Below are 26,715 nucleotides of genomic sequence, written 5' to 3'. Positions count from 1 at the left end.
CTGAACAAGTTCAAATATTAATATTCAGTTTAAGGTCTAGTCTATCTGAATGAAGATACACAATGTTTTTGCAGTAAGTTGCCTCCAAGTACTCGATCAGCATCTTAAATCCCCTTAAGGTTGAGAAAAGGAATGACCTCAGGATGTGTAGATCTAGGAAAGCAGTCTCATAAATATATTGTGCAGAATATAAATGCTGCCACCTTGTCCCATCAGATTTATGTCTTGGAGATGGAAATGCCTCCATGGTACTATCACTGAGCTGGGCATCTTTTGGACACTACCTCTTGTCTGCAGAACATTTCTTTGCTCACGAACTACCTCTTGTAAACCCTAGAACAGGACTCCTACTTTTATATGCCTTAGTCCTTCAAAATTCAGGAAAGGAGAAATTGTAGATATGCAAAATATATATATGTATGTATGATGTACATACGTGTAAAGGATAAACTTTAATTATGATCTATATAATTTATATTGTGATCTATATAGCATCATTGCTATACTAGAAATATTTTATACTAATTGGCATGCCTTTATAACTAGATTTACTGCATACATAAATAATACAAGTTTTTGAAATGTATCCTTCAGATTATCACCTTCTAAATGCAGTATGTATAAGAGGAGAATTTTGTTGCTATATATCACATATTTTACACTGAAAAACCAAATAAAAAAATTCTTATGGACATATTTTTATTAGACATGAAATATTACACATCCATCAATATCTTCAGCAGCTCTTAGATCAAATGTTGTATTTTTCCCTAGAAATTAAAAAAGTTGACTATTTAAACTGTATTTATACATAGGCTACAGAACCCTTTTTTAAAAAATGAAGACTATAGCCCCAAATTTGCACAATTACAATATCTCTTAGTCTTTTATTTTGATGAGTCAAAATTCAATTAACAATATGACTTCTGAAAGAAGAAAGATGAAACAAGAAAAGACAAATCTTCATAAAGCAGTAAGGCCACTGTGGCTAACTCTGTGTTACCAGAGCCAATACAGTAGTCGCTTTCAATTTCCTAGTTGTCTTGAGGTTTGAAGTTGGTTCCACTAAGGCAAACATATTTTTGACCAGATGTCTTAGCTGCAAGACCAGTTCTTTTGAATGGGTTTTTCAGTCACCTTTCAGAGCTAGGTGACTCATAGCACCAGACACCTCTGTTGTGACTTGTGCTGAAGTACTAGCTGGTACAATGTTCAGGTAAATATCATACTGTTGGTCCATGCCCAGGTAACTGTCACTCATGACATACAATGTGTAGATGCACCTAAAAAGAAAAAGCAGAATCATTAGTTTGGAAATTAGGTCTTGACCACTTGGAAAAGATAATCATTACGAGAACGTAATTTGTAAATTTGTCATACTTTCCAGGAGTTTCTGGAGTATAAAATGCAACAGAAACAGTATTTCGATTTCTGATATATCCAGTTCTTTTCAAAGCGATGAGTTCTTTTTTATCAACTTCTCCCAATATCAAAAACCATCCTTCATCTTTAACTTTGGGGAATCGAGGAGCCACAGCTTTACTGTCTTGCTTTCCCTGTTGGGGAAAAGAAACAGCTTAGTAAAAAACTAGAAATCACATTTCCAAAATGCCATTCTTCCTTGAATCAAAAACACCTCAAAACCATGTTGTCATGAATTGTTACATAGGACTATAATATAGTGAGATATAATACTTTTGTGATTTCTTTCCAGATGAAGGGTTTTTTTAAAAAAATAAAATCTCAGTCCACAGAGAGAAGCTCAGAATACAAGATGCCATTTCGCTTATTTTGTAAGCTATTAAATCTTGAATGGAAATGCTATTCCCTTTCTGTAATTTCATCTAATATATTTCAAATGCTATTCTCTGCAGAAGGGTTAATTGTAAACCTAGGATCTTTAAGTAATGCTAAACAATATTGTTCAAGATTAATGTAAAGACAAAAACAGTACTTGAAATCTTTATTTGAGGTTGATATAGCAAAAGGAAAGATTATTTCAGTGATTCTTTAAGACAGTGACTTTACTGCTGAAAGCCGAAGATATAATGATGCACACTCAATCAGCATTCATTTCGTATTCTGTAGATGGAAAGGTTTTACTGAAGATTTATACAGAAGAAAAAGCACCACTATAGCAATGAAGTTTCAGAAGCAGTTTGATCCAGCTCTTTCTCACAAAAGAAGGATCAAATTCTAGGAGATGTTTATAAAACAGTGAACACCGCATGAAATACTCCTGCTTCCTTCTTTTCTGTGGCTTCTGGTTAGGAAATGTCTCAGTCAGTAACTGACACAGCGCATAGAATGACTTATGGAGGAGCTTTGACCCTGTTTTCTTTGTACCAATGAGACAGTCTCCCCTTGAAGCTATGCTGAACCTGCTGTAGTCAGGACAAGAAATCTTTTGGGAAAGAATAATACTTTCCAAATATAATTCTTTAATGAATTAAAGTTAACTTCAGGATTTAGAACAGAACATATGTTTCCTATTATTTTTATCAAAATGAAGTTGTCTTAAGAGTCTCAGAACCAACATCTAAAACTGTTCTCTGCTTCTGTCTTGAACTCTTCTTTGTACGTTAAGAAAAATGCTGGTAATTATCATTCTTAATTGTTGAAATGTTAGAGAAATTCATTAGCAGAATTCTAATCATGGTGGTCCACATGCCACTCATGGTATGCAAATGACAGAAAAGGCATCTGTAAGGAAGTGACAGCTACAGTGTCAGCAGTGCCTGATTTGAATGCAGAAGACGTGGCTTTCACTCTTCCAAGAGATGACAAACAGGTACTGCTGCTATGGGCAGAGCAGCTGGAAGCCTATGCAGCTGCTGGTGTTTCTGTCTTGGCTAATGAGGATGAGTTAGATGACCAACAGGAAATGGGATGTGTTTAACTGGGTGAAGGAGTGGAACTGAAATTTAGGTGTGGAAAAGAATTGTATGTAGAAGTTGTCTAGGAGCTGTTAAAAAAAACTCATGTAAAATACGAGGGAAATATCCTCAGCAAAGGCCTGAGGATGTGTTACAAGTAGAAACATACTTATAGGCATGCATCTGCTATGCTGTTTGGAACTATATAGGAATATAGTGGGGAAACAGGATGTGCAAGAGTATTAGTGGTAGGAGTCTGGGCCTGGTGAGTACTGCCTGTGAAGTTATCTACTGTTACAGGTCTTAGACCCCAAGCAAATGAACTTTTTAAGTTTCTGGTTTGTAAAAAAATAAGGAGAGATTTTTAATTGACTTGAATTGGTCTAAGATATTACCTTAAGAGTCTATTTATAGTCTGTGAAAAAGATTAAAGGCTGTGAAAATTTTTATAATTTACATAATACCTAAACCATAGAAAACTAAAAAATGCTGTATAAAGCATTATTGATCCAGTAAATAGATTATTGGTAGCTTGTGCACTTGGAAAGGAAATGATAAATTAATCTACCTGATACCCCATCTGTGTTCTTTGCAGATTTATTTGGAGCACATACTCTTGATCAGCATGTAATTTGATCCATCTTTTGTCATCTCGCGTGTCAGTTGTCAAAATAGGAATAGGCACTTCGTTCTGTGGCTGAACTGGGTCATCCCAGCAGCCCTTAATGCTCAGGCTGATGTTCAGAATTGGCAAACGGCACAAGAAATTCCAAGCCTGTAGAAAAACCAAATCCCTGTGGATTACAACACAATCTATACAACTCAGACCATTGTCACTGTGACAATAACAATTCAATATGCAGTCTACATATATATTCTATATGAATAATATTTTATTATGTATTAGAATATTGTATCATATGATTCTAAGAATCATTAACCTCTTACTCTACTTTCTTGTAAGCAAATAAAACAAATGTGAAACTCCTGAAGCATGTTATACATGCTCCACTAAGATTACTGATTTCTGAACAAAGGAAAATTCCATACCACTCCTGATTAAAGTATTTTTCCCTATAAGCCAGTTAAAAACTAGTATAATTAAGTTTTAAATTAAACTTCCTTAGCATAATCCATAAAGAACAAGTCACTGCAGTGCTAATTAGCAATGGGCAAACCTCAGAGAGTTCAGAGGATCAGTTCAGATATTAACCAAAAGTTCAACTGCATATCCGAAGTTATCCCTAGTTTTTTTTTTTCAAGGTTTTCTTGCATCAGTCTTCATGAACTCCACTTCTTACAGCATTCTTGAGAAATCTTAAGTCTCTGTGGTTTCTCACGAACTGCAACAGCCCCTCAACTTTCGCGTACCCCTGTACAGAAAACTGTTGCCAGAGGCACACAATTTGTGTGGTTGAACATGATAGTCTCTTCAATCTTAAAGAGACACCTTGAAAATGCAGCCTTGTGTGTCTTTCATTTCAGGTTTTATCAGACAAGTAAAAGCAGCTCTGAGAAAAATGAAAAAAAATGGAGGTGAGTAACACAGGCTTCCATTTAGTAAAATTGGCATGTTCACTCAATGAAATTCGTTATGAAGAAGAAATGGAAAAATTGGCTGCAGAATAGCAGCAGTGGTTTGTGGCCTCACTATGGCTGAAAAAGAGAGATGAAGCTGGCACTGGAATAAAAAAATGCCAAAACCAAAGAACCACCCTCTGTCTTGCCCTCCTTCCCCTCTACCCTCAAAACAGAATAGGAATTAGTTCTTCACACATGTTTTCAAAAATCATATATGAAAAGCTAGAGAGCGGGAAGGATAAGAAGGAAAGAGAAATATTGATCTTGGAAAAGAGCCAGCAGATGTCAAAATAGGAACTTGTGGGAATGAAGACAGTAGGCATAGTTGCAAGGGTAATACTGGCATGAAACAGAAATATTTTTTTTTTGGAAAAAGAATCATAGAATCATAGTGTGGTTTGGGTTGGAAAGGGACCTTAAAGATCATCTCATTTCAGCCCCTCTGCCATGGGCAGGGACACCTTCCGCTAAATCTGGCTGCTCAAGGCCCCACCCAGCCCTGAAAAAAAGACTAAAGTATGTTTTATTTTTCATGTATTGGTTTGACCATCTTGTGTTTCAACAAGATCTATTTTCATTTAGATTGTGCTTGATGTGTCTCTGATTTCTTTTTCTGTGCTGGAAGACCTAAAGCCCTAATGAAAGCTCAGTTAGCTTTTTGGAGACATCATTGCCATGATTCATACTTGCAGTAACGGTATAAGTTAATACATAAACAGGGATGCAGCAGCCCAGGTAAGCAGACCTAAGACCCCTAGGAAGGGGTGGTTCCATCCCTTTCTTCAACACCCTCCCTACCAGCTAGCTGTCCCTCTCTCCATCCCCGATATGTTGCCATGACCGTGCTGTGATTGTGCAGCTAGATGGATCAGGTTGCTAATCATTTTGGTGACAGCATGAACTCAGATCAGCTTAAAGCTGATTGTGGAAGCATATTCACTAATCCTGTGAGTACTCTGAATAAGCATGAACCTTCAGCGCCACTGAAAGAAGTGGTCCAGCCTCCTCCCCTGCTGGCACAAGTATTCATGTAGCTGCTTGGCTACAGGACATTTTGACTGTCAGCAAGAGGGCTGATAGGATCCCTCCTCCCCTCATCCCCACCTCCTCTCCTGAACCAGCCACAGCGTTTGTGCAGCTGTGCAGTGAGTTGGGTCAGGAGAGGTGAAAATGGCATGGGGAGGGCAGGACTGCCCATTTCGGCTGCAGCACAGACTTATGTTGGATTAAAATGGCTGCATTACCAGAGCCTGGCTGAACTAAATGAGAAAACCGATTTAGGCTAAAACTAATCTCTCTCTCTCTCTCTCTCTTCCCTGTTCTGTGTGCTGCATGAACAGCTGTGTCTGTTCAATGGAGAAGGTGGGAAGGGCCAGCTGTGAGTGCTCAGGAAACGCAGTGTAAAAACTGGTGAATTACAGTGATGTTCTTAATAGTTTCTTAGCTAAGAAAGGACAGGAAAATTATAACAGAAAACAAACAGCTAGGATCTTAAGGAAAAGACATCCCTCTTTGACCCAGCTCTGAAAGGGAGAAGGGTAAAAGGAGAAAAAACCCACCACAGACCTCCCTAATTAATAAATTTGTTGTTGCCAGGATTTCACTACATTTAACACACAAGGCACTACTAAAATGATCTCCAGCAGATCACAATGGATGAGTAGCAACCTTTTAACCAGCAAATATTTTCTGTTTAACGTAAAGGCTTTTAAGATGAAGCTTACTGTAGGAAAGGTACAGACCTACTGTCTGTGCACCGAAGCAATGTACTTCTGCTGTGTTCAGCAGAGGCACCCCAATATTATTTATATCAACCCAGGGATCACCCCTTTGGTTATCCTTTAGATATCATTTAGCCAGAAAACTTTTATGCCTACCATCTCAGAAGACAAGACCTGTTACAATTATATTACAACAAAGTTTAATTTCAGCAGATATCATAATGCATTAAGTCCTTCAGTAGTGTTACCTGTCACTCTGCTGAAGACTGATTTGGTCTGGCTTACGCCACACGACCCCAACACATTCTATTTGTCAAAAGCCAACATGTCCTCGTGTAGCTTTTACAGTGCAACCAAACCAAAGTAAGTAACTTACTAATTAGATAAGAAAGTAGTTGTAATATGTCACTCTCCAGGTCTTGTGTATTTGAAAATTAAAGGCAAAGTTACTGCTGCTTGGTCATTGATACAGTATGATACAGTATTGATGCAGGCTGCCTTTTTATTATCCATGCAACGTGGAGAAAATGAAGAAATGCTTTTCTCACGGAGGAAAAAAGTAAAGTAGTAACAGCTGAAAATGAAAATGAAGATTATAGGAACACTGATACTTCCAGAGTAAAGGCAGCTAATACTACAGCAGGGATAATACTTTTTTTAAATCTTGAGGTTTCTCTTTTCTTCTTCAATAATACAAATATTAGGTCAGTGTTTCAAAAGGTGCCTCATGCCTAAGTAACTTAGAACCAGAAAGAGGTTTATTTAAGAAATCTGATTCAGAGTGAATCACTGAAACAAACAAGGAGCTTAGGGCAAATATCAGAGTTACAGTCTAAACCATTTTTGAATTTAGGCTGTTTTTAAACCCCGTTGACTTTCAATGAGGTTTAGGATTATAACTAACTTTTGGAAAATTCAGCTAAGGCTCCCACATCACTTAGGTACTTCTGGGCAATTTTACTGTTTTTTTTTTTTCCTCTATAGGATGACACAAACATGTATTATTTCCTTTTTACTATATCAACATGCCCAAAGTGTGCATGTACATATATACTATATACATATTTACCTACCAAACTCATAGATTCAAATTATAATCACATGAGAAATTCTTCATGAACCTTTGATAACATCATTAGCATTTCTGCCAATAATCTGTCTCCCCAGGACTTAGCCTAATATTCCAAATCCATGAGCAGCTTCAAGAGCTGCTATTTAAAAATTAATTACCAATCTGCTTAAAAGACATTTTCTTCTTTCCAAATGTGAAATTTCTTCCTATTCCTGTGCTTCAAATTTACATAAAGCTCAAGCTGTTTTTACCAGTTTCATGCTAGTAACAGGTCTAAGACAGAGGTTCAATATATCGTTAGCGAGAAGTAAAAGGTTTGTTAGGAACAGAATGTTTTTGGCAATTTAGCGGCATATTTACCACTTTGTTTGACTTTCTTCAGGCCTAGCGGCAGAATTCTAGGCTAATTCTCTATAGTCTTATATTCTTTCTTTATAGAAAATATATCATAAGGATGCATTCTTTACTGAAGAATTTCTCTCTTGGTTGGCCCCTGTCTAAGTGTGCATTGAAAGATTATAAATGAAGGCATTCAACAGGCAGTCTCAATATAAAATTTCTGTGCAAGTTATTTTTCTTCTGAAAAAATGCTGTAAAGAATATAAAATGTTGGTATGAAGGTTTTGCATTTGCAATGACCTGCATAACACAGTCATGGCTTTGCTATACCCAATAGAGCTATTCCCAACTCACGGAAATGAAACTTTCTCTTATATGATGCTATGACATTATGTTTTTCCCTCTTATATGCATCTGTATTTACAAACATAGATATATAGAGGCACAGAGTCATTCACAGTGTGAACGTACACACCACATAACACACAAGCTATTTTTGAAGAAACTGCTAAGACATTTCAATACGAGCCAAACATATTTATCTGAGGATTAATCTTCATCTATTGAATCAGACGAGAACACTGCCATGCATACAATTATTTAATTAGCAGCCAAATCCTCTGCCAGTCAGCAGCCGTTCCAGGCATACTGATGGGGCAGTAGATGCAAATCTCACAGTAGTACTGCTTTTTCTCATTACTACTGCAATTAGCACTTAAATTGATGCTTTAAACATACTAATTTCTGGAATAATTCAGGATTTGTATGTTACCTGGGATCGCCTCACTGCAGAGACGACACCAGATTGCTACGCAAATTGAAGCACTTTTGAGCCAAATAACCATCATCGTATCAGACAGAGCCAATTTGCATTTGCTTTTAAAGATAACAGAATGGCAATTTATGCAAATAAATTAAGTAAGTTTACTTCTGAGTTCTCCCTGAACTAATTATAACAATGTTCTAATTTTTTCTCACAACTAAAAGTTGGACTGAAATCAATGTGCATTATGTTAGAAATCTGTTGTTAAAGGAAGTCTTGTTTTGATGTCAATACATTTTCTTAATCATAATTTTGAAGTTAATTTAGTTACAAATGCAGATGACTCTTACACACATTTAAGCACTTTTCTTCTTGTTTGCATACCAGTAAAAGGTTTAACTGAAGCTGAACAGTCAAAGACAAGACATATTGCTGTAATTTTAAATATTCAAATAAAATCATTTGAAGTATAGCTTTTGAAGTTTTCATCTTTCATACATTTATTTGAAATCAATAGGTTTAGCATGTCATGAATACTATGGAATATGGCTGTCCTTTGCTGAGAATGGCTTCCAAATCAAAATGAAAATAAGGGTCTAGCAGACTCAACATTTAGGAATAGTATTTTTTTCTTCCCCCTGTGAAGTGTGAATTTCAGCTGATTTTTCTGTTTCAAAAAGAAAATCAGTGCTGATCTGTTACTGAGGGTATTCTCAGAAAAAATGGTGTTTGACAGACCACTTCAGATAGCAGCTACAGTGACATTTGCAATGCATGTATTCCTAGTGTATAGCTGGCTATGGAAAGGTGGATAACACTCAGTAGATTGAATGACCTCGAGAAGCATCTTTAAAGCAGCAAGATGTGGTAATATCATCCATAAACCAGACTCTGTTACTGGTTAGCAGGGAATAAGTGAAAATAATATTAAGAAAACAGGCAAAGAACCTTTGTTAAGCTAGCAGTACCTTGGAATTAGAACAATGAATATGTTGCACTTTATACAGAATATCACGTGATATTTGCTGAAGGGAAGGTGAAGACAGTATTTGTTTCCTCAACTACTCTTCCTTTCCAATCACATTGATAAAGACCGTGGATAGAAAGTATTACCTGTGAAATGTGGGATGTTTGCAATTCACCGTCCACAATGGAAGCAAAAACATTCTCTTTCCCTTCACAGGCAGCCATTAGTTCGGGAAGACACTCAATAGGTCCTTGGTAACCTCCATGCACACTCTTTCTTTTGCCTTGGCTCCACTTCCTGATACAGAGAGCAAACCATATGCCCAGGGAGGAAAACAAACATTTGTTTTCAGTTGTTTTGGTGGTAAAACTTCATACTGGTTTCTGTTACTAAATGCTGGTCATTTATTTTTGGGTAGCATTATTTACTGCATCATCTAGGCATCTATAGAGCTTAGCATTACCTATGATATTAAGATGGAGACTAATGTACTTTTATAATGGATTAAAGTAGAGATAATTAATATACAGAGTTAGACTTGCTAGAATTTGGAACTCTTCCAGTGATCTCTTGTTAATTTGTCTGGAATCATGGAATAATCTGTGGGGTTAATTAATCAATGAATATTGAAAACAAACTCCATTTGGGAAAGCATCACTGTGAAAGAATGCTTCTGGGGCATTAATGAACATTCTTGGGCACAACAATGACTTTTAAACATAATCAGCAGTCAGAAATGGAATGCAATTACAAACCTGCAAATGCTTAGAAGAATTACATACCGAAAAAGGTAAAGGTGCTGTAGCTCTACATTAGGCAAAGTAAGCAGTGAAGACTCATGTATCCATCTACCCTGAACCACCATCTGCACCAGATTGGTTATATTCAGAGCAGTCACCAGCCATCCATGATGTGCTGCAACATCCAGCATTGCCTGATCAAAGAAGACATAGAGATGTATATAAAAAGAGATGGGTCATCATATTACAACACTTTAATTCAGTAGCAAGTCATGTATTTGAAAGTGCTTTGCTATGCAGGAAATCTGAAGTTTTACTAAAATACTAGAAAATGTGTTTCAACACTTCTTTAAATACCATCTTCTTGGTATTAGGAATTGATTTTAGGACTAGGCTTAAGATGTTTCCATGGGTTTTTCTTTTAAAGACAAATGATATTGTTCAGTACTTCCTTAGACAGCAGATACCTGCATCATTTGAACTTATTTTACGGCCACTAGTGTAATGGGGAGAAGGTGTCTATGTGAGTCTTTACATTTAATCAAATGTTTTATGGACAAACAAAAGGCAGCATTTACTTAAGGCAAACTAAACAGTGAAATCTTCTTTAAACAAAAGAGTTGTTTACACACGCAGAGCTATTTCAATTAAATTACACTGATACCGGAGAAATACTGAGTTTAAAGACAAGTCCTGGCCAGTCACACAGTTTATTTTAGCAGTTCACAATGCAATTCCAACAGGTTTTATCCCAGATCAGGGTGATAAGATCAGTGACAGATAGAAAAATATTTAAGTGTTACTCTGTATTACAGAAATGTTGTCTCATTTCTTATTAATTGTGGATAAAGTGTCTTTCAGCTAATAGAGGTCTAGATTTAAACTTTAACTAGGACTAAGGAAGAGCCATAGCACCCTGAAATACTCTAATGCCATTCCTAGTGACTCCAGAAATAGTACCTCAGCACAACATTAATGGTTTTCTTTTTCTGCCTTTTTACTTGGCTTGCTGAGGTGATTTCCAGGTGTGATTATTTTTACCCAAGAGGAAGTAAAATTATGGTAGAAATCACATTTGAAAGGAGCAGCTTTGTGGCCTGTAGATTTATGTGTTGGTTTGCATGACTTTTAGTCAGATAAAGAGGGAATTCTCAGCATGTATCAGAGTGAAGTCAGTCCTTTAACCTCACAGGGCGAGTCACTCTTGACCCACTTCCACATTTTAAAATATATTAAAGCCTATACATACAGTACAGTCTGTGTCGCTGATTGTGTTGCTCAGACAGTATGGTATCTCTTGCCTACTCTCCACTATTTGATCCTTGCTCTTTCCTTTCTGATGAGACTGCTGTATGTGTGAAAGAATAATGGGTGCATAGATACTCTATCTTCTCCGTGAGCAGCAAGAGGAATACAGTAAATTGCATTTTTAGTCAGCACGAAGCAGCGGTATTTTCATAAAATGCTTCTGAAAACACATGCATAACACTGTTTTCACCGTTTTCTTTGTTTTTTCTTTCTTTTTTTTTTTTTAAATGTATTCCCCTGCCCCCACCCTTTTAACAGAGGTTTGAAAAGGCGAAAGGAAGAGAGAAGATGTAAGAGAAAGATAAATCTAAAACAAGCTATACACTGAAATTAACTGGAGGATCCTTTCACATAGAAAATCTCCTAGAAATTGATAGAGGCCTACAGATAGATACCCCGTAGGGAGTAAGGAAAGCCTGTGTGTGTGAGACTCTGTGTCCCACATTGTTATAATGAATCCACATGGCAAATCCTCTTTTCCTCCTTATTTTCTGCTTCTTCACCCATAGAATTTATTCACAGCATCTCTATCTGGATGTGAAATCCAAGACAGTGACATTGTGAAAAAGTCAGAACAATGGTAAAGTTGGCTTGTTTCATCTGCTGCCTTGGAAACCTGCACATTTCATTTTTCATGAAGTGTAAAACACACAGATGCTTGATACTTAAATGGTTATTGAAATTCCTATAAATACTCAAGGTAACAAATTGAGTCATTCCCTTATCTATAAATTAGCTATATAAAATGTAGCAACTAAATAAGGAAAATTATATAAAAGACAAAAAATTGACAAGTATCTATGTTATGTGATGAATAACATTTAGTCTCTCTACTTTCTCCAGTTGCTCCTTGTTTTTTTTTTTTTTTTTAACTACAAGCCAGAATAGTTATCTAGAAATTTGTGGCTTTCTAACTGTAACTCTTATTTTACAAATAAGTAATTTTTAAATATCTTTTAGTTGGTAAGACTCAACAGATTAAGAATATTATTCTAAACTGAGAAATGGCACAAATTGGTTATCTGCCTTTCTAGCCTCTGAATTTCATGCCAACACAGGATAATTTCATCACAGAGAACAAAAAAATAAGAGAAGAGGACAGTGAGTGCAAGGAGTGAAAAACCAAAACTATAAAGAAGCTTCTACTTTCAGAAAAAATTTTTTGGTAAACCAACAGCTCTAACCCCACCAATTTTTAACCTAAAGTAGAAAAGATGGCGTAAATACACGGAGCCAAAGGAAATTGCTTGTTATAATAAAAAATATGTTTACCATCATCTTATTTGGGCCTCTTCCTGCACTTCGGAGATCGGTTTCAGTGAACGAATGTGGAGTTGGCATTTAAGCCTTTCAAGTGTCATACTCAGACAACCACAAAGTAATAATAGCAATCAGTGACACAACTTTTGGCATTTTGTCTGTCATTATAAAAAATAGCTTGGCTTGCACCAACATGGGAAGCAACAAAATATGGCAGGGTTAGGACAAAAATGCTGTTGCTCAATAACTGATTGAGGTAGTTGTACCTGTCAGGTATGGCACAAATTTTCATTTAAATGATATTCAGAATTGAATTTCAAAATGTTTGGATCAATATCGTGCTATTTCTTTCTTCATTCAAGAATGCATTAATACAAAACCCTGAGCATCTATTATCAGGCCTCCATCACCTTATTTTCAGGAGGAGTGATTGGTTTTCCTTAGGTACTGAATTATTTAAACTGATCAAATTGTACCTTTCTGGTCTAATATGAAGATGAGATTTTACAGTCTGTCTCTTTTTAGCCAAAGTTACTATCCATGCTTAGAATCTGAATTATGGTTTATAAATCCCTACCTTGAGGGGAAGCAAAGATGGAGGCAGGATGCAGGAGAGGTGAGTGTGTGGCACACTCACTGATAGCAAACCACACTGATAGCAAACTGTTTTTCTACGGTGTTTTTAAGCACTCTGAATACAAGCTCAAAATAACAGATGATAAGTTGTTCCATAATGAAAATATCCACCTCACTCACCCCTGTCACTTTTAGGAGATTTGTCTGGCAACTGAAATATATTTTAGTTCAGAATATTTTTGCAAAGTCTTAACACTGCTTTTGGTATTGCTTTTGCATCTGTCATTTGAAAGCTGCATATTCTGGATCAGTCTTGTACGACTGGGTAGGTGGCAGGTGAACAGAGACTACAACGAGGAGAATTTCTGATCGAAACGACTTAAATAGCTTTTCCCTTCTAGGATAAGTTGCTAAAATGAAACAGCTCGCATCTTATTAACAGATACTGCATACATAATGCCTGGAATAATTTCTTCTTCTGTTTGAAGTCACCTATCATATAACTCTGAATATACTAAGCATTTCATAGAATCATAGAAACAGAATAGTTTGGGTTGAAAGGGACCGTAAAGATCATCCAGTTCCAACCCCCCTGCCATGGGCTGGGACACCTCCCACCAGACCAGGCTGCCTAAGGCCCCATCCAGCCTGGCCCTGAACACCTCCAGCGATGGGGCAGCCACAGCTTCCCTGGGCAACCTGTGCCAGTGCCTCACCACCCTCATTGTGAAGAAATTCCTCCTTATGTCTAGTTTAAAACTGCCCCTCTCCAGATTTAGACATAAATGTAGACTCTTCTACGTAAATACTTTAATATTGTAAATATAAGTGTAATTGTTAACATTACAAATTTAAATGTCAGCAGTTTGTGGCTAAATTATATTCAAGAAAAGTAGCAATGAAACTAAATGAGCAATGATAACTGCTCTGGATTCAGAGGCTTGCTAAGGAGACTAAGGTAATGTATGAAGTGCCTTTGTGGCTGAGAGTTACATCTGTAACTCTCATTCACCTAAAAATCGACTGCTTACAGTGATGCCATTGGTGGTAATGACTTGGTGGATGGGGACTGAAGTTTTAAGAGTACTCACAGTGAGCTTCATGGCTCAAATTTCTTAACAGTATTAATTTTATTTTTGGTATCAGTCCTTCACAGATTGTGACATTTCCTTGAGTGCCTTCATTTGGGAAATTGAAGGTGGATGCACTAATGTATACAGCCCTCTATGCAGAATGACATTCACCTTAGATTTGTAAGTTTATGTAAAGTAAATCAAATAAATTCTCAGCCAAACAAACATGAGTCTTATTCTGTAGTGATACTCTGAGGAAGGAAACAACAATTTAAAAGAAATAAACTGTGTAGGACTAAAATACTTTAAACTGTTATTGCACAGTTAAAGCCAGCTGGGTTTTGTACCTATTTTCATGCCCAAATATATTGTGTAGAGCATTCCACTTTCAAATTATCAAAATATCCCCACTCCTGTCTTTGCTGCATGCTAATGGAAGTTCTGCTGTCCAGGGCTAGTCTTCAGTTAGAAATAGGAGTTTAAATCCATAGATCTTTTAAAATAATTAGGACGGTTCCTAATTACAGCTGTTTAGGACTGCAGGGTTTATATGACAAATATTTATAGATAATAATAAGCAAAAGTGTATGTAATTTACTTGTTTTCCAGAAAAGTATGAATTCATAATAATAAATCCTTTTTGCATGTGCTTCAAACACACAAACCTTCCAATATGTAACATTATATTAGTATCCATGTGACTTGAGATCATACTAATATAAGTAAAACATTTTCCCATATGTTAAAGCATGCCATGAACTATAAGTTTCGTGTTTTTATATAAATCATGATTATGATGCTTCTATTCTATACCCCAGAAATGACAACTGACTTGAGAAACTGGAATTTAATTGAAGGAGTCTTACAGAGGGTTTTAAGGTCACTACCTTTTGTATGTTCTATATTGGTAAAACAGGTATCTACAGAACCTTTGCACTTCAGAAATCTAGTCCAAGATTAATTTTTAGAAATGTGTTAAAGGGAGGGCAAGGAGTTCTTTCAGATCAATTAAGCCAGACTCATACAGCTGTATAGTTTCAGCCTACAGACCACCTTGTCCCTGTACTTTATCAGAGACAGTGAATGAGATGTAATTAATCCTATTCAGGAGGCACTCCTTTTATACTGCCCTCTGCATCCCCATTCCCTTCACTTTTTTTTACAAGCACATTCAGCTCTCTCTTCCATATGCTCTGCTAGCCCCTAGAAGAGACTAATTCTTCATTCTCCCATCATCATAAAGGTCTCACTGATGTATGCAAATTATGACCTTCCTCGCTGTTTTGTAAGATAAGATCCCTATCCCTGTACTCATCTTTTAGCCTCTATTGTAACACTATTAGTACAATCAGAACCAGGGAAAGGACAAATTGTTTCCTGTCTACATTTGTGGAGTGCAATCCTTGGGTTCTTAACAACTTTTTTTTGGATAGTATTACAGAAATAAAAGCAGCTGTGGAATGTGATACCAGCAATATAAACTTGGTAGGGCATAACCCAACATGTTCAGAACTTGCCAAGCCCCGATATCCAATTTAGTTTCAAAGTAGTAATTAATATATTCATATTCTCAACTATGCTAGTGAATCATAAATACAATAAAACACTTTTGAGAAAAATCTCATGGAAAGAAGTCCCAGTCTCCTATGCATAAACAATGTCTTAAGGATGGCATTTATTCCAAATCTTACACAAATCTACCAACGTTGTAAAAATATACAGCTTCTTTCTCACGATAAATCTGCCATCTTTAGAGTTTTAAGTCAGTTTAAAGGTAGTTACATAATATTTTGTTAATAATTAAAAATTTTTGAGCACACTCACAAGAATCCTTTTTCAACAGCAACAGTTACTCCCAGTAACTTTCTCCTGAACTTTTAGCCCCATAAGGTTAGCATTCAGGAAGCTCAGCTGCTGTCTAACAAACTTAATTAATCAAAAAGTCATTTCCGAGCTGTAACTATGAGTAAAAGTGCTTCAAGTGTGCTAGCAAGCCTACAAGTTAATCAAAATGCTAATGCAGTACAAATTAAAGTTGTGATTAACATTTCACAGTAGCTGCTTAAGTGAATTGATCACACAAATGGGTTAAGCATTACTCATTTCCTCCAGCTCCAACTGGGAAAAGGTTTGTCATGGGTGGGGGAGGGATTATATACGAGCAGCACCAAGTGATCATTAAACTGTCACCAAGAAGCTTCCATGTACACCAGTTCACCAGTAATCCAAAGCAAGTAAAAAGCCCAACACCACTGCCACAAAGGTACTCCAACTTTCTCCGACTTATATACCGCAAAACACAAGCAGGCAGCACGTAATTCGACCTTAATGTTTCCTATGCCCAGGCACTTTCACTACAAAGCTATCCATTGCTGCTTGGTATCTATAAATAAGCATTACCACCCAATATTTGCGCTGCAAGTTTTTTTGGTTATTCTACTATTTCCATCCTTCTAATGTGGAATAATAGCCATCTAACCATGAAAGTAGCCAATATTTGAGTAAAAGTACAAACATGGAGGTATCACTGGAATATCACCACATACACAAAGAATACATGTAGTAGCTAAAGAAATATGGCCTCTGCTCTTCACTTGTTTTTGTGAATAATCCTCTGCATTCTCAAATTCATTTGATTTTCTTCCCCTCCTTCAGTAAAGCTGCTCATTTATTTATAGTTGCCAATGCACTTATTACACCAAGCAACTATTTCTTTCCCTAGGCACTTCTGGACAAATATTACACACACAACTGTAAAACAGGCAATTCCTTTAACTCCCACCACCTTGCAGCAAGTAGTTGGCACACCTACAACTAACAACAGAAAACATGTGTGCTCAAATCATGCTTAGGAACTTCCTCATAGGCATGAAAATAAATGATCCAAGGGATATGGTTCCCCAAGTGAAGAGTTTTAGTGGCTATTATGAACTGAGGAAGACTGGGGAGGTTGGGAAGTCTAGGGCTGAAGGACATGCTCATTCTTCTAGTTTGGTAACTGCAGCTCAGGCACTTCTGTTTGCAGCTGTGCTGATACAGCTGGAGAGTACATTTTGTGTGAGGAGTAGTAGATACAGACCCCACCGTCAGTCAGAAGAGTCTGCAGTTTAATAGACCAAACATTTAGTATATAAGCTAGCTCTTAAAAGACAACTGAATTGGGCAGTATATTTGTGCAATATTCGATGATTCTGAATGTGTACCACAAAGATGATTCTTATAGCAGAATTGTAGCAAAAGCTGAAAATTAAAAGATGAGAAATAACTTATTCACTTTAATTATTTTGGAACAGGCAAAGCAGTGTTACGCATATCATTGTCCAGCTAAGGAAATGCAGGATTTTATTTCCTGTCAAAATTAGATTCTCTGGAGGAGTAACACGCCAGAAAAGGCAGGCCATCAGTAGCACGTTAAAAGGTCCTTGTTTCAGGTATGTGCATGTCTCCCATGCAAACCAGTCTTTACTCTGCAGTTTGGAATCTGACTTCGTGTCCATCTTCTCAATGCGCAGGTACCCTGCTGACATGCATTTAATACATCCATAGGTAAACACTTCTCAAAGGTTAAGGCTGAACTCCATGGCAGTTCTGCTCCTGGCAATATTTTATCAACGATTATACTACAAGTGGAGGCTTGTGGCCAATCCCAATGCAAAGCCAGCAACTGTCACATTATTTCCTAGAATAGACTGCCCTGCTGAATCTGACACTGACAGTATTACTGCCTCAATTATCCATTTCAATTAATGCAAATATAGGCAGTAGTCTTAGAACAGCAGAGTAAGAATTGATCGCTGAATACACAGTCACAAAATATAAGGCTTGACAAAAGAAGTAAAAAAGAGATTAGATTTAGTCCATTTCACATATTCTTAAATCAGTGATAGGAAAAAAGGTGGAGCATTGTCTTTACATTAATAATTATATTCTACAAAGATATTAGACAAATAATTTCATTAGAATTTTTATTCTTTGATGTTCTGCAAGAAGTGGAGAAGTGTTTGATTTTCAGCAGCTACTGTAGTACTCAGTACCACCTTGCTGACACCTCTATCTTTCCTTAGTAAGAATAACGCAGACAAAGTGCTAGGCTTGAAGAGAATATGCAGTCTACTGCAACTGTGTTAAAGTCAACAGAGGGAAATAAAAATTAAATGACTTGCCCAAGATCACACAGAAAGTCATGGCAGATTTTCTGAGCCATGGGAACCTTCTGTGCTTTATCTGTGAGAGCCTGTCACTGATAACAAACTTGTTCGTTTTTGACTTGAGCTTTTCAATATAGAGCAGGGACATTCCCTCAGTCTAGTCAATGCCTCAGTGCCCATGCATTATAGAGATGGGTGTGGGAACAGATACGCATTCACCTCCCAGAGGGTTACATATTGCTATTCCCCATATTTCCGCAGAAAAAGGGAAAAAAAATTGTATTTCACACTCATTAAACAGATCCAAATATAATCTTGCAGTAACAAACTCCATCTATACTTAACAAATGCTAACTATTGGAAAACTGTAACAGAATATCTCTCTTCCATTTTCTGCATTAATGAGTACATTCCTTTATTGAGCCAGCACCAGGACTCATCAAGTTCTGTTAAATGGTTATGACTTCTATCTTTCATGCTGAGTGCAGATGAACAGAATTCTAACATAAACCCCAAACTTCTAAGACATTTCAGGAAAAATAATTTAAGAGTGATTGCATTTTTTTTTTTTTAATTAGAAGAGAGTGGAAACTTACCTGAAATCCATCAGCTACATTCACCTATCTGATGCTGTTAACATAGTTAACACTGCCCAATAACACTACTCAGCTTAAAGCCACTAGCAATGAAAGAGGCCCACAGGACATCGGAGGAATGGGTGGCAGGATGGAACAGGTGGGAAGTGAAAGGAAGCACAGGACAGAAGGCTGATTTAGGTGAAGGTGAGCACAGAAGAGTGGAGAAGTTTAATAGCCTGTGATGGATAGAGGCTTCTTTACATATCATGGCTGGAGATGGCAAATATGCTCTGTGAGTGACCTAGGAGAGAGGGCTGCTGTACATACTGAGATACAACCACTTGTAAAAGCTTTTTGAAAGATCTTGCTTTCTTGTAACAGAAAAACAGTGCTGATAGGGAAAGTCTGTCATTCACACACCCTCCAGCAAAAATAACAGTTTACGTTCAGGTCACAGTTTGAAGGTTAGCTATACAACCTTAACAGCTAAAGTACTTTGTCAGTAAATAAACAAAAGTTCAACATAACTCAAAAAGCAACTCCTGTCTCACTGCTGACTTTTGTTTGGTGGTGTGTGAGTGTGTGTTCAAACACACAGAGAACATCACCCACTGAACATGTTTATCAATGGATCCTTCTATGGTTCAGCTCCTTTTCTCACAACTAACATCTTTTTTTCCACCTCTGTTGACCCAGAGTTCATCAGCAGGTCAGCGCTAAGGAAAAAGGTAACAACCAGTTCTGAAAGTGTAACCCTCTCTATTGCTTGGATTCTGGGAACTTTAACCTCTGTTTGGAAAGCGTGACTAATAAGATGGAACAAATATTCTCCCAAGAGATGTAAACCATGCACCAACTTCAAAATACAAAAATGCTTGCATGTTTTTTCCTTTTTTTTTTTAAAGAGGAACTTAGTTTTTTTTTCGGATGACCTTATATGTAACATTACAAAGTAGTTAACAGAAGGCGTATTCTTCTGAACTCTGCTTCAGTTTAAAGGAACTGTTCAATATTTTAGTTTTTCTTCTGATTATTGCTACTGAAACATCTGTTCTGCAGTAACATGGTTAAAATACACATCTCTTAGCATAGCATGATAAATATTGAGCAAAATAATTTTTGAAAAGAATTTTTATTTACATCTTTTCCCCCAAAATGTAATTAACCCCCCAAATGCTAATTCCAAATGTTTAAATGAACTTAAAATATGTGATTTCTTTGAAACAAAGGCGATTTTTTTCACCTGAGCAAGTGATGCTCTCTGTTAACAACTGAGTATTATGAATAATAACTGTTCAAAACTTTCAGCACCATGAGTTTATTAATTTGAAATATTTGGAGCAGACTTGCATTCAAGTGCTGCTGGTTGCCGAGATCAAGACTGTGTAGCAATAACATCTGTGGTGTTATTTTGCTTCTTATTGTCCTTTTCTTAATTTTAGTTTTGCTTTGTTTGATATTAGTATTACAAGCTTGCAGGTTTTGCTAAGTGTGAAGCTGAGACCCACTCAGATCACTGGACACTGAATCACTCATGGTATTGTCTAGAGCATTGATTGATAATTTCTCAGAGAGTGGTTTTATAAATCGGCAGGCTTGACACAATGATGTTTGCTGTTACCATATTGCCAACATTCTTCAAACAAGATCAAAGCTTCATTCCGGTAGCTGACATGTAGATCACTGAGGATATTAAAATCTGAGCAAACAGAAACTGTAGGAAGAAAGAATTATTGTCCCTCTTTTACAGATATGGAACTGAGACAGATAAAAAGAATAGCCTGTTGAAGGCTACCTGATCTTCAAGATCCTGTGAAATAGTCCTTGTCCTGTTCTGCCAAAAAAGAAAATTATTCCTCTCTGCCAGAATCAGAGGGGTGGCTGTTCTCTGCATCAACTAGAGCTCACCCTTCCCGCTGTAAATGTCATTGTGCTTTTCAGACATGGCAGCACTCTATTCCAAACTCAAATTGCTGCTTTAAAATTCTTTTGAGGCATGCAGCTGTGCATGTGATCGCTTGTTACCAGTACTCTCCAGTTTAGTTTCTGTGGGTTGTGACTGCAGTACAACTGTAAAAGTCACAAGCCTCCAGACTGAGTTTAAAATCTGTGTTTAAAAGCATGCTCTTTGACTCTATGGTAACTGCAAAATAGAAGACGTGTATTCACAAGCTAGAGAAAGACCCTCTATCTTGTCCCAAATCGCATTTCAAAACATGTTTTATTTATGCTTGGCAGTGACTACAGCACTTCTGGGTGCTATAAAAATAAAAGTGCCCATGGGAGACAGGTTCTTGGAGGTCAGCATAACAATCTACAGGGAGCACACCCATGCAGGAATGACTTACGTACAACATTTCATGATACAGAGATGGAAAGCTGTTGCATATGAAAGAGACGAGCCCTATGGGAAAAGATGCCTGCAACCAGGTTACCACAGTCTTTTACCGTAACTTTGTTTATCTCTGGTTCTGTAAAGTGGGCATCTTCATGGGCACTTAGTTCCTCCCTAAATAAAGTGGTATCATACAGCGTAGTACCAGTTCTCCACACAAGTACAAGAAATCTTCAGATTGTTCCATGTTCAAAATATTACAACACAATAAAAATAAACAGTAAAACAACAAGAGTTAAATATTGAAATGCATCACTATACCTGACATATTCTAATTGCTTGGTCCAGCACTGTCTTTGTATCAGTTGCATAATCTGGACAAGGCAGCATGGCATGACTGAAGTGGGCTTGCAGCAGGAGGTGTGTTTTTGTGTGTGAACTGTCAAACGAATGGGGATTGACTTCAATTGGAAGATGTTTTGCCAGTTCACTGTTCATCTGGTCTTCATTGTGTCTCACAGGCAGATCTGTGTACTCCTCAGCATTCTTTAAAAAAAAATAAAAATTAACCACCGTAATTAACTTCACAATAATTACTATTCCTTACTGAGACATTAAAATTATATGCATTTAATTTACTAGTTAGATTTCACTGTTAAAATAGCAGCATTTTAATGTTTAGAAAGTGTACTTATTTATCAAAATCGTGTGTGGGAAAACAATAGCTACTAACATATTCACAAAATTTCACACAATTATAGGTTTAAATTTTTTTTTCCACATAGCAGATTTTAACATTAGAGAAGAAGAAAATAAAAGCAGTAAAATAAATACATTCATGGGATGGACTCAGTATTTGAGATGACCTTCTACAGATATCCTACCCTGTCTAGCTCACAAAAACCTTGTAAGGTTAGCTATAAAGAAGTCAATAATTCATATTTTCACTTTTCAGGGTTTCTACTTTTCTCTTCGTATTCGAAACACAGTGGGTTTGAAATAGCTCTGGTAAGGTTATTTTAAAATACATTTTCAATATTTTGAGCAGTCAGTGTCTAAGCAACAGACGATCAGTGATCAAAGGAAAGCGCAACATTGTAAGTAGGTGCTGAAAACTATCCTTTGTGCTCCAGAGTGGGACTAATACCCCTCATGCCAAATGAAAGCTGTCTAAGAACTTTCTCACTGTTGCAAAAACGCGCTGCACACTGAGAGGTAGTCTAAATGTAGTTATGAGTAGCAACATCCTTGGGGCTGAGAAGAACAAGCATGACTTCTAATAGTCAGAGCAGAGATGTTCATTCTCTTGCTAGGGAAACACACTGTCTATGGAAGAAAGAAAGTTCAACAGAAGCATCCTAAGAACTATAATTTAGGTCGAAGAGTCAGTTCTATGACTTAATCGGTAATTTTCTTTCTCCACAAAATCCTCTTGTGCACATATGTGTACATATTCTTGTTCAGAATAAGAACGATCTTTCTAAAGTATAAAACTTGCAAGTAAAGTAAGAGTTTTATAATATGTGATATCTTTTCTATCTGTAATATAAGAAAGTGTATTTCTTTTGTCATAAAATAAAAACTCAATTGAGTAGCCCGGAGGACAATGTCTTCTGAGCTATGGGCTTAGTAGAGGCCATTAAATTAAAGTGTTCAATGGTTTATATTCCTCTTAAACTATAGATTCAATATTATGCATTATAGTCTTCAATCTCTAGTCAAGACTTCCTGCAAATCCATATTAATGAAACATTCGTAATGGTAACTGGTACAAAGTGAGGTGAAGAAAAATGGCAGTTTTAGAACACCTAAAACCACTACCTAACTGACTTGCAAAGTGCCGTATCCACTCATTAATATCCTAACCTGTTTTTGACAATTCCTAAAAGCAGTTATATAGCTGGTTTTCCACCTCCTGGGAAATATACATCACAAAAAATTTCTTTTTTCTTTAATGGTGCAATGAAATTGCACCTAAACTGTGACATAAATGTAAAAGGAAAGATAGGTATTAGACAATTTAAGATCTGGAAAGAAAATGAGAATGTTATTAATTTATTTCATCTCTAAACTGCAGTTTAGAAGTGAAGACTGACTAAAGACAACTGCTTCTTAATCCTGGATGTCTCTGCTAGATCTCTTGTGAAAACTGTGGTCATTTATTCTCTGAACCTAAGGTCACAATCTTTTTAAGCCCTATAGAAGGCTGCATGTTTGCTTCACTCTTTTTATTTAACTGGCTTCTCCTTCAAAGATATTTTAAAGAATATTTACCAAGGAGATTTTTTACTTAGTTTTGCTTTGCAGTTTCAAGTAGCAGAAAGAAGAAGGATCAGCCAAGTCACTCTAGACCAACTGGTACTCCTGAAAATATGTTTTCCCTAATTCTTCCTCAGCACATGTTTTATTTACCTCCAAAACACTCCTCTTATTTTAAACAACTTGCCTACTTAATTTCCTGTTTGTGATCACTGACTGTAAGTAAGTGAGGTTCATTTTCTTATCTGCATCATGTAGGTAATTAAAGGAAATTGAGAATGGGTAGTGAAGCTTTTATACAACTGAGAATGAAGCTGAATGGAGGGCACCGAGGTCAGCAGAGTCCATTATATTTTTATGTGAGAGGCCAGTACGTCTGCCCTGTCCTTGTTTGCTTAGCGTAGGCTGGACAGACTACTAACTGCAAATCTGTTTCTCTGATTTGCCCAGCTGTCCTTGAATAAAGACATCTTCTATTGCAAAATGTTAAATGACAGTGATTGACAACTCTGTGATGAACTCTGCTTGTAACCCCCTGCTACTATTTTCAGGTTGCACGAGAAAAGAAAGAATAAAGAAACATCCTTTGTAATCACTTCAAATGGGCCCTGCTGTTCACTCAATATTTTTTCATTTTAGTTTTCCTCTTCATTGTGAATCTCAATCTGTTCTGCAAAGGCTATAGCTTCAACTATTCCATAAAATATATAATATATAGTATTTTAGTATATTGTATCTGAATATTGTTCTTACTTCCATGGGTGAGGAAATGGATTGAACTAGGTATCAATCATTAATATTCATTCTAAAGTTAAGAAACTTAATACAAACCTTATAGTTAAACCACAAAGCACTGCTGTGCATTTCTCACTTTTCCTTTTACTTCTGTTAAATCAGGACTACCACAGACCATGTGTGAATAACGTGTTTACAAGCACCTATATAGTTAAGTGTAACTTGGAGTATACCAGGAGGCAACTAGGAATTTTAATGATCATGTGTTTAGTAGTTATGTCACATCTCTCTTTTCTATAGGTCTGTGATGGACTTTCCAAAATGTCTTCTTTTGGGCATTAGAGACTACTGCATTATTTTGAGGCTGTAAGAGTCCTCTCAAACCTATATTTCAACCTGTATGCGATGCAGGGTCATACAGGAGACAGTAACTTGCTTTGCCAGTGAGAAATGTCAAACATAGACCTGCATAAACTTGATAGTCACATTTTACAAGACCAAAGGGCTATTCTGATAATTGAATTCTGTTTCCTGCATAACATCAGACACGGAATGATCTTAGAGACCTGTCTGCAATATCGTGTTCCAGATATGTCGCTTATCATCACCCTTTATTTGAATTGTTAGAATTGTACTAAAAGTAAACAACTCATCCCATTTTAAAATGTATCTTTTGCAATTGTCTGATACTACGAGGCATTTGAGGAGCCAGGCTGAACTGAAGTTTAAGTAAGGTATCCGACATGCTGAGTACTATGTTCTGCAGTGCCCATAGGTTTAAAAACCCAGAGATTTTCCTTCTTCTCAAAAAGTGTGTAAATTTTGCTGATATTACTGATTTATAGAGAAAGCTGAACTATAAACTTACACCACATGTAAACCTTCTGAAATATTTTAAATCTGAAGTAACTACCTCTTGCCATATGTCTACAAGAGAATTCTTGTGGACCACAGACAGAAATGGGATTAAGGTGAGCAACTAAAGTAAACTTGAATGTTTTAAGTTAAGTTCAGTCATGGGAACAGTAAAACTTATAAAGTTAATGAGTTCTAGACTTTAAAGACCAGTTGATTAATTTGTAACAATGAGGGTCTAAACCAAACCAAAAATAGTTTCTCACATTCCACAGCTGAACCAGTAGTCTTTACCTTAGCAATGCTGTTATTGAAACTGCCTTAGCACTGCCTGCCTGCCTGTATGTTCCTTTTCTTTATATAGGTACAGTGCACCCAAACATACCATATTTTCAACTCTAATAAACCTGCAATGTCTTTTTCTCTCTTTCAAGAATCTAGCATAGAAAGAAGCAAAGGAAAAGCACTCTTAGAAAATTTGATACCAAAATTAACAGTCATTAAGCTAAAATATTAAAAAATTTAGAAGTAACTGCCAGAATAATAAAAAAGAGGAAAAGATGAGGATAATTTTATAGCTAATACGGTAATTGTATCCTCTTTACCTGAACTATCATCTAAAATAGATAGACTTCTGGTAGTCTGCATACATGCTGAAGGACTGCAAAAATAATACATTTGTGCATAGAATGAAAAATAAAAAAATAAGATGCAATAAATAAAGGTGAGGGTTTCTTGCAACTGTTCTGCAATTAACACTAATAAAACATTATGAAGTAAATGTTGGTTGTCTGCTATCAGAATTTCAAAGGTATATCAATACGTAATTTATTTTTGCAAATGTAAACAGCATACTTCAATCTAAGTAACTGGATAGGCAACTATAAGCTCAACAACAATATTATTACATAATTGGCTTTTGTCTTTTATTTTCTTGTACAAAGTGCTAGAGAGTATTTTATTGCAACATCCTGACCTGTCACTTCCACACAGTCTATAGGAAGTAGCCGGTCTGCAGCCTTTAAAGCAGTCTGTTAACTGTGCTCATTTGAGCGATATCTATGTTACCCTTAGTACAGAATAGAGAGAAGTACCATGGTCAAAATAGAGAAATAAAAAGGACTTATAGTTTGTGAGTAGCTAGGTAACTGGACAATAATGCCTTACAACAGATTCACAAACGCTAGATTTTTTCTTGAGGATAGTTGAAATTCTGTGCTTTTGAAACTTCTGAACCTTTGAAATGGTTTCTGTTTTTTTATATGTAGATATATATATTACCATTCATGTGGTGACAAAAGTCTCATTTGACTCTGTCACTTGTGCTATAAGGAAAATAAAAAAATTGCTTAACTAAAGTTCCCAAGGTAAACTTCCTTTGCCCATGCTCTTAGCAAGAGCACAAGACCATATTGTGTGACACAATAATGACACAAATATATAAATTATGAAAATTATTTAATTAATCAACATATTTATATCATATTTTATGTTCACTTTTTCAATTGTGAGTTTGATTTATAAGGAAA

General features: G+C 36.4%; 1 protein-coding gene across 1 annotated transcript in view; it reads right to left on the bottom strand.

Annotated features, from left to right (window-relative positions):
• Nucleotides 1-682: 682 nt before the first annotated feature.
• The window catches only part of ASCC3 (activating signal cointegrator 1 complex subunit 3), a 277,171-nt gene continuing 251,138 nt past the window's right edge, over nt 683-26,715 (bottom strand). The window contains exons 37-42 of the mRNA XM_069851132.1: nt 21,659-21,883; nt 10,102-10,253; nt 9,466-9,616; nt 3,445-3,651; nt 1,381-1,556; nt 683-1,283 (exon numbers count right to left, since the gene is read on the bottom strand). Coding sequence (XP_069707233.1) covers nt 1,130-1,283; nt 1,381-1,556; nt 3,445-3,651; nt 9,466-9,616; nt 10,102-10,253; nt 21,659-21,883 — 1,065 coding nt within the window. The 3' untranslated portion in view covers nt 683-1,129. The remainder of the gene's footprint in view (nt 1,284-1,380; nt 1,557-3,444; nt 3,652-9,465; nt 9,617-10,101; nt 10,254-21,658; nt 21,884-26,715) is intronic.

Source organism: Phaenicophaeus curvirostris, chromosome 2 (genome assembly GCF_032191515.1).
Source record: "Phaenicophaeus curvirostris isolate KB17595 chromosome 2, BPBGC_Pcur_1.0, whole genome shotgun sequence".
In the NCBI taxonomy this organism is placed as follows: Eukaryota; Metazoa; Chordata; class Aves; order Cuculiformes; family Cuculidae; genus Phaenicophaeus; species Phaenicophaeus curvirostris.
The sequence above is the reverse complement of the archived record's forward strand: the minus strand, read 5'-3'. Positions and strand labels throughout refer to the sequence as shown.